The sequence below is a fragment of the Pygoscelis adeliae genome, unplaced genomic scaffold, assembly GCF_000699105.1.
Source record: "Pygoscelis adeliae isolate BGI_AS28 unplaced genomic scaffold, ASM69910v1 Scaffold11, whole genome shotgun sequence".
Lineage (NCBI taxonomy): Eukaryota > Metazoa > Chordata > Aves > Sphenisciformes > Spheniscidae > Pygoscelis > Pygoscelis adeliae.
In genome coordinates, this window is record NW_008824059.1 from 2,151,343 (window position 1) to 2,164,150 (window position 12,808).

Here is a 12,808-nt window from a genome sequence, read left to right on the forward strand (position 1 = left end):
CTACAGGAAAGGTGGGGAGGGACCCTTTATCAGGGAGTGTGGCGATAGGACGAGGGGTAACAGTTTTAAACTGAAAGAGGGTAGATTTAGATTCAATATGAGGAAGAAATTCTTTACTGTGAGGGTGGTGAGACACTGGCACAGGTTGCCCAGAGAAGTTGTGGATGCCCCCTCCATGGAAGCGTTCAAGGCCAGGTTGGATGAGGTTTTGGGCAACTTGATCTAGTGGAAGGTATCCCTGCCCGTGGCAAAGGGTTTGGAGCTGGATGGTCTCTAAGGTCCCTTCCAACCCAGACCATTTTATGCTTCTATTCCATGATTCTATACATGGCAGGAGTGAGTGCACCCTCAGCAAGTGTTGCACTAGATGATCTTTTTAACGTCCCTTCCATCCCAAACCATTCTATCATTCTGTGATTCTATCCTCTAACTTCTGGCATGTTCACGGGAGTCAGAGATTGCCCAGAGAGGCAGGACTTCAGATGCACCCCTGCGCTCACCGTTTCCCGCTGGTTGTTTCTGGGCTCCTCCTGGGCAGGGCACAGGGTGTTTCAGTCAGCCTCCCCATGCCCTGTGCAGGGAGCCCAGGGGTGAGCTCTGGGTTTGAACTCCAGAAAAGGGGGTGCTGTAGTGCCAGAGCCCTCCTTGGAACAAGCTCTTCGTACACAGGCCAGTGCCTGGCGCTGGGTATTACCTTGGATCACAGGCATCATTTTTCTGACCTTGCCCCCGTGTTATTCACCAAGCTTTATCCACTGAGCTCTTTTAATAACCAAAATGCCAATGACCAGGAGAAGAGCGTGTTTAGATCTGACAGTGTCTAAAGCAGCTCAAGTGACAGTGCCCTTTTCCTAGAACTAGATCAGTCACTCTCCAGGACTACCGGCAAATTCCCCCGTTCTCAGTGTATCAGCATTGTACAGGACTGCCTACCACTTCTAATACTCTGATATAAGCAGCACTGGGTTGATAGCTTTTGTTGCTGGAACTGTATGACTGTGTAAATGTGCAGGATAATTGTGATGGGATGGGAGTGCTGGACTGAGGATGTATCAGCGTGCAGAGGATCTCGGACTGTATGCTGTGTGTGTGATTGTGTGTAGAGTTGTGTTTGGGTGGAGGGGTGGTTTTTTTGGAGTTGTAGGTAGTGAAGGGTTACAGGGACCTCCCCTGCTTCCTGACTTGGTTGAGGACATTGCTTCATATATGTTGACAGTGGTTACCTACATGAGGAACAGGTTTAAGCTGTTTAGAAGTTTACTTTGCATTTTTGGCTCTATCACATTCTTAAAAATCTGTACTAAAGGTGGAGGTACAGTAAAAACTTTGTTAATTACTTTACTGCTAGTCACTAAATATTACACATTTATACTTAGTCAGCTCTGTACCTAATGCATTTTTTTGTGTACCCTATCTTTCAACGGGAATGTTTAGAAAAGAAATGTAATTGTTTCTTTGTCTTGGCCTGCATCTTAATTCCCAAGATTGTCGTATGTAGGAATTTGGGTTGTAACACAATTTGTTACTCTCATTTCAAATATTAGATGAACATAAGAGTTAAATTCATTTAACAAGAACATTTTAGCTTTTTTTCGCACAGTTTATCTACTGCCCTTAATGCATTTCTTCATTAGCCTCAGAACATCATGAGGAAAACATTGTTATCTGCACAATGCAACTGGAAGAGTTGCAGCACAGACATGCAATAAGAATCTGCCTTGAGTCCAGGAGGAAAACACTGGAAATGCAGCAATAGAATCCCTAAGTCCTACATCCAAGTTCTCCAAGTGCCTTGGCTAATTGAGATTCTCTCCTTAAGTCTCTTGTCAAATTATTTATAGTCGATACATTCACATCGTTGGTAAGATACAAAACATTTCTAAATATATCTGGTCAAATCAAATGACAATTATGCCCTTAGTTAAGTTTGCCAGACAATGCTTTGCCAAAAAATGTTTGCCAAAAAATGTTTTGACCGAAGAAAGAGGAAGAATCCAGAGCATCTGCCAACCAGACTCTATAAAAGTGTCTTTACAGCTCTCTGCCCTGTCTCCAAGAAAAGTTTCAAGGTAAGTGTGCTGGGTCTAGTGATTTGTTGAAATTAGGCATCCCCCTTTACTGCATATTATGCAGTATATTCTTCCCTGTGAAACTGGTTTCCAAAGAAGTTTTTCCGTCTGCTTGCAAGGCATCTGTATATTTTCTACATATAGCTTTTTTTTTAATTTTACATAAAAATAAGAAGGTTCCTTTAACATAATTCATATTCTCAAATATGACACTGTACAATCTGTACAATCTGTAAAGCCAATGTACAATCTGTACAGTGTCACAAGACACAAATAACAGGAATTCTTAAAAGGTTATTCTGTATTGTTCAAGGATGAAAACAATACTTTTCTCTTCTGGGTTTAAAACACTAAACAATAGGAAGGCTTGTTTTGCTATTTTTAGCAATTCTAGTATGTGCTTAATTTTAAAACATTGGAAAAGGCTCCTTGCAAGCAAGGTACATTAATAATCTATTGATGCTACATTTCTTTTCTTCCACAGGGTTCTCTGCTGACGTGCCTTCAATAAAGTGCAGACATGACCTCTCCGGATGCTGAGATGGCTGCCTTTGGGGAGGCGGCTCCTTACCTCCGAAAGTCAGAGAAGGAAAGAATTGAGGCCCAGAACAAGCCTTTTGATGCCAAGACATCCGTCTTTGTGGTGCATCCTAAAGAATCCTTTGTGAAAGGAACAATCCAGAGCAAAGAATCAGGGAAGGTCACTGTCAAGTCTGAAGCAGGAGAAGTGAGTAAAAAGCAAGGCTTCAATACTGTGTGTATTCCCAGTTTCAGCTCTTAGCTGACATACATGCATCTCTTTTGTCATCTGACAGACCCTGACTGTGAAAGAAGATCAAATCTTCTCCATGAACCCTCCCAAGTATGATAAAGTCGAGGACATGGCCATGATGACCCACCTCCACGAACCCGCTGTGCTGTACAACCTCAAAGAGCGTTATGCAGCCTGGATGATCTACGTAAGTACCAGCAGCAGTCTTCCTTTGGGTAGCTAGGAGGAACTGCTCTGCCAGGCTAAGTGGAAGCCAACGTGCTGTCTCCCTTCCTCGCAGACCTACTCGGGTCTCTTCTGCGTCACTGTCAACCCCTACAAGTGGCTGCCGGTGTACAACCCGGAGGTGGGGTTGGCCTACCGAGGCAAGAAGCGCCAGGAGGCCCCTCCACACATCTTCTCCATCTCTGACAATGCCTATCAGTTCATGCTCACTGGTGAGTTGCTTGGTTTTCTTTAAAATTATTTGGGTATGAATACTCGCAGAAGAGAAAAAAAGTCTTTTCACTGCAAAATAGTTCAGTTTAATGGTCTTGGTAGGGTAGATGTCGTCTCACCATTGAAAACATTTTCTTTACTGGACACCATCATTGAGATCATGTTTCTAACTATCAACATTAGAATTTACTGTCCAAGATATTTGGGAGGATATGGTTTAACGCTGAATACATTGTCAGATTTTCCTTCGAAGTAATTTCGATAAACTTTTGAAGTTTTGGTTTTTTCTTAGTTGAGAGGCTTGTTCTTTGAATTATTTGCTTTGCAAGACTGAAAGTCACTAGGGTGGAATTCCATAAATAAGATTGGGTGTAAAGGGAAAGGAGATTCAACACTGAAGCCAATACTTCCTATGGTGGTTTTACAAAAACTCAGGAAGCAGTCTTAGTGAGACATTACAGTGAAACCTGGTCAGAAAATTGATACTTCCTCCCTCCATCTCAGAAACAATTTCTTCTTTTCTATTCATTACTATAAATGGAAGTAATAAGAAAGAAGGGTAGTGAAAACTTTTCTAGCATTGTCTAAATCTCCAGATTTTCAAGAAAGAGCAGATTAGTCAGAAAAATATTAAACAGAGAGGTATATTTTAATTTGTTAAAATAAATCTTGTTCCCCCCTCCCTCCCCAATTACTGTATTTAGTTCTGTAATATTCAGAGTGATAAGAAGGTTAATTGGAAGACAATACTATGAAAATGGAACAATAATAAATTGATGTTTAGTTAGTGTGTCTTATCATGGCAGTATTTATGTAAGTCATCCTATATTTACTCTTGCTGACACCTTCAAGAGATGTGCAGGAACTTGGTGAACACAAAGACAGACTTTTCCACTGGGAGTTATTTACCTAATGGCTCAGTCTCTTTAGACTGCATGCAGATTATTGGAAAACAACATCCTAGAGGCATAGAAAAAATGTAAATCATCTGGCAAAAAGGACTTTCTTTGAAAGCCAGTCCAGCTACACAGCCTATTAAGGTAGGTTATTAAACACACATAGACTTTCTTCAAAACATAACTCTGGCTAGTTAACTGTGCAAACACATGAAGACATGCAAAATTAAAGGTTTGAGAACCTAACATCTTGCAGCACTCATAAAAACTTATGCTTATTTCTTTTTCAAATACATAAGGAGCAGAGGGGCTTAAAATGAGTCTGTAGAGTCTGTACTGACACAGTCAAAATTTAAAAAGACAACTTGGAAAATATGTCATATCAGAACAACTAAATGCAATTTTCATTTATTTACCTTAAAGCAGTGTGGGAAGTATTCATTTCTGAAACTCTTCCTTATAGTGGGATTCATTAGAGGAACTTCGTCTGATTGAAGTGTCCTTAAAAAAAACCCAACAATAAAATAAACACTAGAAATCACCAGGACAGAATTCAACCAGGCATTCCAGTGGAACTCTACAGATCAAAAATTCTCACTGAAAATTGCCTGGAAAATGACGAGTGTTACACTAACTTTTAAAAAGAGTTGTGAGGGATTTTTAAGGAACAGCATACCAGTAAGCTTGATTTTCGTAAAAGGCAAACTGCCAGCAATTTCTAAACAAGGCAATTACTGAGCATGTGAATATATGTGACATACCAAGAAAAAAAAGATGTATTTTTTTTAAAGGGAAGTCTTGCCTTATAAAACTACTGGGTTTTTTTTAACAAAGGAGGGCTGGTTAAGGTAACCTATCTAAATTCAATGAAGATCTTCAGTACAGTTGATAAAGCAGCTATTCTTAGCATATTTTTTTATGCTTACATTCACTACTAGCTATAGAATTGAGAAGGTTCAAAAAGAACTGCTTAAGAAAAAGAAAGACATGGTAAAATATTTTTTTTCAGTTTTCATAGTGCAAAGATTTTCTCAAAGAAGTAGCACTGGGATCTGTTCTGGGACTTCTGCTGTTCAACATCTTTTTAAATGACCTGGAAATGATGACAAGCTTTCTGATTTGATGAAGTCCTTCATACCAGTAAATACAAAGTCTAACAGTGAAGAATTTCAGATGGACTTTATGACATTAAATGATGAAATTATTATTCAGTGATGTGGCAACAAAGTTTGGTCAACAAGAATGTAAAACAATGGACATAGGAAAAAAACACAAAAGATGGGCTCATTGCTGACAACTACTGCTTCTGTTATAGATATCCTTTAATATAACTTCAAAAATTTTGGCTCAGTGATCAGTAACCTACAAAATAGCAAGTTGAAAGGTAGAGATCACTGAGCAAGAAATAGAGACCAAAACAGAAAACAACATTATATCATGGTGGTTACCCAAAGAATGTCCACACCTTGTGTACTGTATGCATTTCTGCCCTTACTTTTTCAAAAAAGAATGTAGTTGAAATGGAACAGGTCAAGACAAAGATGAAAAGGTTTCCTAAAAGCATGGCAGGACATCTGCTCAGGTAACTCTAGAGAAATAATTTGTGCTACTTTATAAAACTATGCATGGCATGGAGAATATGAATAGACAAGGAAAGAGTACATGAAAAACCAAGCTCAGCACCAACCACATTTTTTTCCTTCACACAGTAAGTGGTTCAAAAGTGGAGCAGACTGGATGATAAAAGTTGAAGCAACACAAAAAGAACTGAGCATGGGTTAAAAAAACAACCAGACAAACTTCTGGAAAGCAAACTCAGCCCAAGCTATTGCAGTCAAAAACTTCAAATCTAGCTCTGGAAGTACCAAAATGTCAATATTTTAGAGTATGGGAGAGCATTCTGGTAAAAGGTTGCTACATGCTTATGATGTTTTTGTGATTTTCTTTTGGCAACAATCGATTGGCCACTGACAGAAAAACCACCTAGGGGGGCCTATGGACTGATGAGGAGTGGTTGTTCCTATGTTATAAATTTTATGAGAAGCACCTGCTCCAGTTCAATTTAGCTTACAGATAGTTCAATTAATCAGTAAATCTACAAAAATACTCCTTAGTTGGAACCCTTTTCTTTATGAAAATGAGCAACTTGACATGAAAAGAATATCCAGAAAAAGAAGCGTGTATACTACACCTGACATCCACATCCATGTTGACATGTCAGCTTCCCAGCTACAGGTGGGAACTTTAAAATGTTCAAAAGGAATTAAGGGTGAAGGCACACAGATTATGAAAGGAATTAGCTGCCTACTGCTAGTGCATTTTCTAAAAGTCCCAGGAATATTATATTCAGGATATTCATTATACATAGTAATAATCTGTTTCTGCCTCTTTCACAGATCGTGAGAACCAGTCGATCCTGATCACGTACGTACACCCCCTGCCCGGGTCCCTGTGGGGCTGCTCGGTGCCAGGGGCCCTCCTGCCTGACCACACGCTCTCTGCCTCTCTCCTTGGTTTGACAGCGGAGAATCCGGTGCAGGGAAGACTGTGAACACAAAGCGTGTCATCCAGTACTTTGCAACAATTGCAGCGAGTGGGGAGAAGAAGAAGGAGGAGCAGTCTGGCAAAATGCAGGTGAGTCAGGAAGAACAGACTGAACACTTGGCATGTAATTGCCATGTCAGCTAAACACTGTAACTGAATAATTATCGTCCTGTAGAGAATGCTTGAGGGTGAAATCATTAATTAATAGATGCTAGCTTGCATCAATGCTTTTCTCTGTTCCTGACGTGATTTTTGGAAAGGATAACCAGCAATAATTTTCATCGTGCAGGGAACGCTGGAGGATCAAATCATCAGCGCCAACCCACTGCTGGAGGCCTTTGGAAACGCCAAGACCGTGAGGAACGACAACTCCTCGCGCTTTGTAAGTTGTTGCTTTGGACAAAATCTCTCCTCATTATAACAGTAGTGATGGGCTAGTGGTATTCTCACATAAGGACATGAGAATGAAATGCATCTAGGCTGAAATGCTGCTGCTTCTCCTTAACAGGGCAAATTCATCAGAATCCACTTTGGAGCTACAGGCAAACTGGCTTCTGCGGACATTGAGACTTGTAAGAGACTCCCCTTGTCTGATCCCGTTCCTTCCCAAATTCCCACCTCCACGTGCGTTCCTGTGCCTAACTTTGTCCTACCGTCCTTGCCAGATCTGCTGGAGAAGTCCAGAGTCACTTTCCAGCTCAAGGCAGAAAGAAGCTACCACATATTTTATCAGATCACGTCCAACAAGAAGCCAGAGCTAATTGGTAGGAAGGATCATTACGTCTTTTTGAGGATGATCTCTGAGCAAGAGTTCCCTCTATTACCTGGTTGGCAAAACTAAGCCTGTGCCTTGCCTTTTCCTGCTTTCAGACATGCTCCTCATTAGCACCAACCCTTATGATTTCCACTTTGTGAGTCAAGGTGAGGTCAGTGTTCCCAGCATTGATGACCAGGAGGAGCTCATGGCTACAGATGTAAGTAACACAGCAAAAAGGTACCTTCTGTACGTGTCTCGAAGGTGACATAGGTGACCTCCTAAGGACATGTATTTTACTTCATTTTTTTGACGGCAGAGTGCCATTGACATCCTGGGCTTCACCGCTGATGAAAAGACTGCCATCTACAAGCTGACAGGGGCTGTCATGCACTACGGGAACTTGAAGTTCAAGCAGAAACAACGAGAGGAGCAGGCAGAGCCCGATGGCACAGAAGGTATCAGCAAATTCAGCAACTGACTTGTTCAAAGAACTCCTCTGTTTGCAGAGATGATATGTTAGGCTCCAAAGACAGGCCTTTGTTGGCTTGAGTCACCACATAAGACACTGAGGAAAAGCATCTTTGTTCATCTAATGCAGAGGTGCTTCCCGGATCATGGGAACTACCATTATTTTATCCAATGAGTACTCCCCAAACACACACAGCGTGAAAGGAGGAACTTCAACTTCAACACAGGATCCCTCTCTCTCTGTAAAGCCTTCAGCCACTAAGACACATGATGTGCAATCACATTTTTGGTGAAATAAATCCTGCATTCTTTGCTACGCAGAAATCTACTTTCCACAGAAAAGGAACGTGCTGCATGCATGCCTCATCTATTCCCAGAGGCTTTTGGGGTTCTTCTGGGAACTTCCAGATTCAAGCTATTCCTATCCAAGCCATGCCTGTTCTTGCTTTCAAAGAAGGCCATCATTAGCTTCCAGAATTTACACTCCTTCTGTATGAGACCAGAAGGAGTCTTTTCCATTTCTAGAACATGAACAGCAGAGTTGTTCACACCAACCAAATTCTAGCCATTGTCCAAAGATAAATACTTCTCTTCTCTCTCTCTCTCTCCCCCTCTTTAGTGGCTGACAAGGCTGCCTACCTGATGGGCCTCAACTCAGCTGAATTGCTGAAAGCCCTGTGTTATCCCCGAGTCAAGGTTGGGAATGAATATGTGACCAAAGGTCAAACTGTGGAACAGGTAAAATCTGGAGGTTGAAAATACATGGCTTGAAAGTGTACTTGAGGATTCTTCTTTGACCCTAGGAGGTAACTCCAGTCCTTTCTTCTCTGCTTTAGGTGCACAATGCTGTAGGTGCTCTAGCAAAGGCTGTCTATGAGAGAATGTTCTTGTGGATGGTTATTCGCATCAACCAACAGCTGGATACCAAGCAACCCAGACAGTACTTCATTGGTGTCCTGGACATCGCTGGCTTTGAGATCTTTGATGTAAGGAACAAGGATTTGGCATCATAGTCAAGGGAGGGCCAGGGAGGGGTCATGAAGACTCAGAAACACACTTCTTTTTTAAGAAGATTCAGATCCTCCTCATCTGCAGTTTTCTAGAAACCCGTCCCTCTTCTCTGTCACAGTAGCACCCTCAAATGGCTTTACTAACACATACTTTGATTCTAACGTTGTCAACAGATAGAAGAAAGCTCTGCTTTCTGACTAATGGTGTCAGAGGCCCTTGAGCTTGCAAAGGTCTTAGGATTTGCAAACAAAGAGTCAGCTCCAGGACTAAGGCTCACACAGACGTGGGCCAAAGATGTGGATGCTCTTGGAAGAGCCAAGGAAAGGGTAGTGCTATGGGAAAGTTCACCGCATGTTTTCTGTGTTGTGAATGGAGTGATGATGCTAGGACTTCTGTGCCAGAGCAGAGAAACCCCCGGATTGTTGATCTGAGGACAGCGAAATTCTTGGGTGTGACACTGGGAGGTGTCTCTCCTCCTCTCTGGGAGGTCAGAGAGCTGAGACACCTACACGATGCTGCAGCTAAGGTTACTGAAGGATTTGCTTTTGAGTAGCACGGTAAAAAAAGAAATGTTACTTTTAGCTTGAGTTCAAAAGTAATAGTAATAACAATAAAATCCTTCAAGGAGAGTAAATTTTACAATAGAAGTCCTGCTAAGGAAACACACGCTGTTACAGTGAGCTTAGGAGTGGCGTTTCAGCTGGGGAACTTCAAACAGCATGAGGAGAACGCTGGCAAAACCCTGTGGTGTTTGCCACTCCTTGAAAGACTGTGCACCTCTCCTTGCTTTGGGCAGTTCAACAGCTTTGAGCAGCTGTGCATCAACTTCACCAATGAGAAACTGCAACAGTTCTTCAACCACCACATGTTCGTGCTGGAGCAGGAGGAGTACAAGAAGGAAGGAATTGAATGGGAGTTCATTGACTTTGGGATGGACCTGGCGGCCTGCATTGAGCTGATTGAGAAGGTACCTTTTCCATACAAGTCTACGATGTATTTTGGAATTCTGTGATGTTTCTGAGCCAGATTCAGCTCAGAAAGAACTCATGGCCAGGCATTCAGTGTCAGTTAAACAAAATATAAAACAATTCTAACCTGAACCAGACAGGCGTTCTTACCAGTTCCGTGAAGACAGGATGCAGGAAGGTAAGGGAAGGCAGAAATAAGCTCCCTGGCTGAGAACAAGTCCTGACAAACTTAGGCCCTTATCCAGGCTGAGATGCTACCAGCAACACACTGGTACCTTTGATGTTCATAGCACATGCTTCACATCATTATCATCTTTCTCTGTCACTTCTTGTGGTACCTTCCAGCCCATGGGCATCTTCTCCATCCTGGAAGAGGAGTGCATGTTCCCCAAGGCAACTGACACCTCTTTCAAGAACAAGCTCTATGACCAGCATCTGGGCAAGTCCAGCAACTTCCAGAAGCCCAAACCTGCCAAAGGCAAGGCTGAGGCCCACTTCTCCCTGGTGCACTATGCTGGCACAGTGGACTACAATATCAATGGCTGGCTTGAGAAGAACAAAGATCCCCTGAACGAAACTGTCATTGGGTTGTACCAGAAATCATCTGTGAAGACACTGGCTTTACTCTTTGCCAACTATGGTGGGGAAGCAGGTAAGATCAGTAAAATCCATTTAAACGTGTTCATACTGTACAAAGGGGAATCTCAAGGCAATGTTAAAGGCATCTGCTCATTTTCTTCAATTTTGTAGAGGCTAGTGGTGGTGGTGGCAAGAAGGGTGGCAAGAAGAAGGGTTCTTCTTTCCAGACTGTCTCAGCTCTTTTCCGGGTAAGTACAAAATTCACTACGTCATTATTAAAAATACCCACTGAAATAACAGAGGAGTTCAGCAGAATTGCTGTGACAAGACAGCCCTGTAATTCCCTGAACAGACCCTGATTCATATTTATTGAAAGAGGTTTACACCAATATAACCATGCATTTCAGTTAAGATACTGAAAGATTCAGTTTTTATATGCAAATCTTATATAAGCATGTAGTGCTTGTAAGCTTTATTCTACATTTCACCTTGTAATCTCACAGGAGAATTTAAACAAGCTGATGACAAATCTACGCAGCACTCACCCCCATTTTGTACGATGCATCATCCCAAATGAAACAAAAACACCTGGTAAGGGGATCTAATAGGGGGAAAACTCAAGCCACAGAACCTCTTCTCCTGCGTATTAAAGAGTGGAGTAGTCACTAATGGATGGTGTTTGTTAGGTGCCATGGAGCATGAGCTGGTGCTGCATCAGCTGCGATGCAATGGTGTGCTGGAAGGGATCAGAATTTGCAGGAAAGGATTCCCCAGCAGAGTCCTGTATGCTGACTTCAAACAAAGGTGAGAACGCTCCACCTTTCTCCCCATTCTTTTCCTGTTCCAATGTCCTAAATTACTTAAATTACTACAGAGTTTAGTGTATACACTCTGTAATCAAATCGCATTTCAGTAGTCTACTACTGGAAAACAATGAGGTTACATAAAAGTTTCCTTGACTTTCCAGCCACTTCACATTCGAACAACAATATGTGTTTCCACCCAATGTCCTAAAAATGCCTCTGAACTGTCTTTAGGGAGGTCTGCTCCTATCAATGATGTAGTCAGCTGTTGCTGAAAATGACCAGCTGAGAGCTGTTGCTGAGAACAGGCTGAGTATCCTAACACAAATACTGAGTTGTGTTAGTAGTAGTACTAACAGAAGTATCACTGAGTAGTAATACAAAAATGTTTCACTACCAGTTCATGATGATATGACGTGGGTGATGATCAGGATTCCCTTGGACTCTGAGTTAACAGTATGAAATCTTCACTGACACTGTCTTGAAAGAATGGACTGTCTCTCTAATACATGACATTACTCAGTCAGACAGTCAGCTCTTGCTGAGAAGGCTGTGGGGTTCAGTCGCAGTGGTGGTTTCAGTAATGTGGATTTCTTCATGTTCTGCTTTCTCCTACAGATACAGAGTGCTTAATGCAAGTGCTATTCCAGAAGGTCAGTTCATGGATAGCAAGAAGGCTTCAGAGAAGCTTCTTGGGTCCATTGATGTGGACCACACCCAATACAGATTTGGTCACACCAAGGTAGAATAAGTCCTGCATTGAAATACTATGTGCCTCTGTTATGCACTACTTGAGACTGATGTGTTACAATGCTCCCTTTCTTAAGGTGTTCTTCAAAGCTGGGCTGGTAGGTCTGCTGGAGGAGATGAGAGATGAGAAACTAGCAGAGATTATGACCATGACACAAGCCAGGAGCAGGGGCTTCCTGATGAGAGTGGAGTATCGGAAAATGGTGGAGAGGAGGTAGACATTTCTCACCCACGTATCATGTTCTCACAGGTCTTGGCTAATTGAGTCTAAATTCATCCAACCCAAGGTATGTAATAACCATGTGATCTTTATTTCAGGGATGCAATCTTCTGTATCCAGTACAACGTTCGTGCATTCATGAATGTCAAGCACTGGCCCTGGATGAAGCTGTTCTTCAAGATCAAGCCCTTGCTGAAGAGCGCAGAATCTGAGAAGGAGATGGCCAACATGAAACAAGAGTTTGAGAAAACCAAGGAAGAGCTTGCAAAGTCTGAGGCAAAGAGGAAGGAGCTGGAGGAGAAAATGGTGACCTTACTGCAGGAGAAAAATGACCTGCAACTCCAAGTACAGGCGGTGAGTATCACCGTTCATGTGTCCCTGGGAAAAGAATGATATACAGTCAGAATGCTTCTTACCCTAGGCAGAGACTTGCAGGAAGCCGACAAACGTGCAGTAGAAAACAGTCTAAATCACACACACTAACGTTGAGTAAACAGGCACTGACGGGGGCGTGGCGAGTCTCATGGCAGCCC

At 42.2% G+C, this 12,808-nt stretch overlaps 1 protein-coding gene across 1 annotated transcript in view; it reads left to right on the plus strand.

Annotated features, from left to right (window-relative positions):
• Window positions 1-1,964: 1,964 nt before the first annotated feature.
• LOC103925373 (myosin heavy chain, skeletal muscle, adult-like) overlaps window positions 1,965-12,808 on the plus strand; it is a gene marked incomplete at its 3' end in the record, with an annotated part of 11,520 nt that continues 676 nt past the window's right edge. The window contains exons 1-21 of the mRNA XM_009334081.1: window positions 1,965-2,069; window positions 2,554-2,796; window positions 2,885-3,028; window positions 3,122-3,278; window positions 6,572-6,599; window positions 6,698-6,809; window positions 7,009-7,101; window positions 7,228-7,291; window positions 7,385-7,483; window positions 7,590-7,693; window positions 7,793-7,931; window positions 8,564-8,682; window positions 8,781-8,930; window positions 9,752-9,922; window positions 10,269-10,575; window positions 10,674-10,750; window positions 11,006-11,093; window positions 11,189-11,306; window positions 11,924-12,047; window positions 12,133-12,269; window positions 12,374-12,629. Of these exons, the coding sequence (XP_009332356.1) occupies window positions 2,590-2,796; window positions 2,885-3,028; window positions 3,122-3,278; window positions 6,572-6,599; window positions 6,698-6,809; window positions 7,009-7,101; window positions 7,228-7,291; window positions 7,385-7,483; window positions 7,590-7,693; window positions 7,793-7,931; window positions 8,564-8,682; window positions 8,781-8,930; window positions 9,752-9,922; window positions 10,269-10,575; window positions 10,674-10,750; window positions 11,006-11,093; window positions 11,189-11,306; window positions 11,924-12,047; window positions 12,133-12,269; window positions 12,374-12,629 (2,694 nt within the window). The remainder of the gene's footprint in view (window positions 2,070-2,553; window positions 2,797-2,884; window positions 3,029-3,121; window positions 3,279-6,571; window positions 6,600-6,697; window positions 6,810-7,008; window positions 7,102-7,227; window positions 7,292-7,384; window positions 7,484-7,589; window positions 7,694-7,792; window positions 7,932-8,563; window positions 8,683-8,780; window positions 8,931-9,751; window positions 9,923-10,268; window positions 10,576-10,673; window positions 10,751-11,005; window positions 11,094-11,188; window positions 11,307-11,923; window positions 12,048-12,132; window positions 12,270-12,373; window positions 12,630-12,808) is intronic.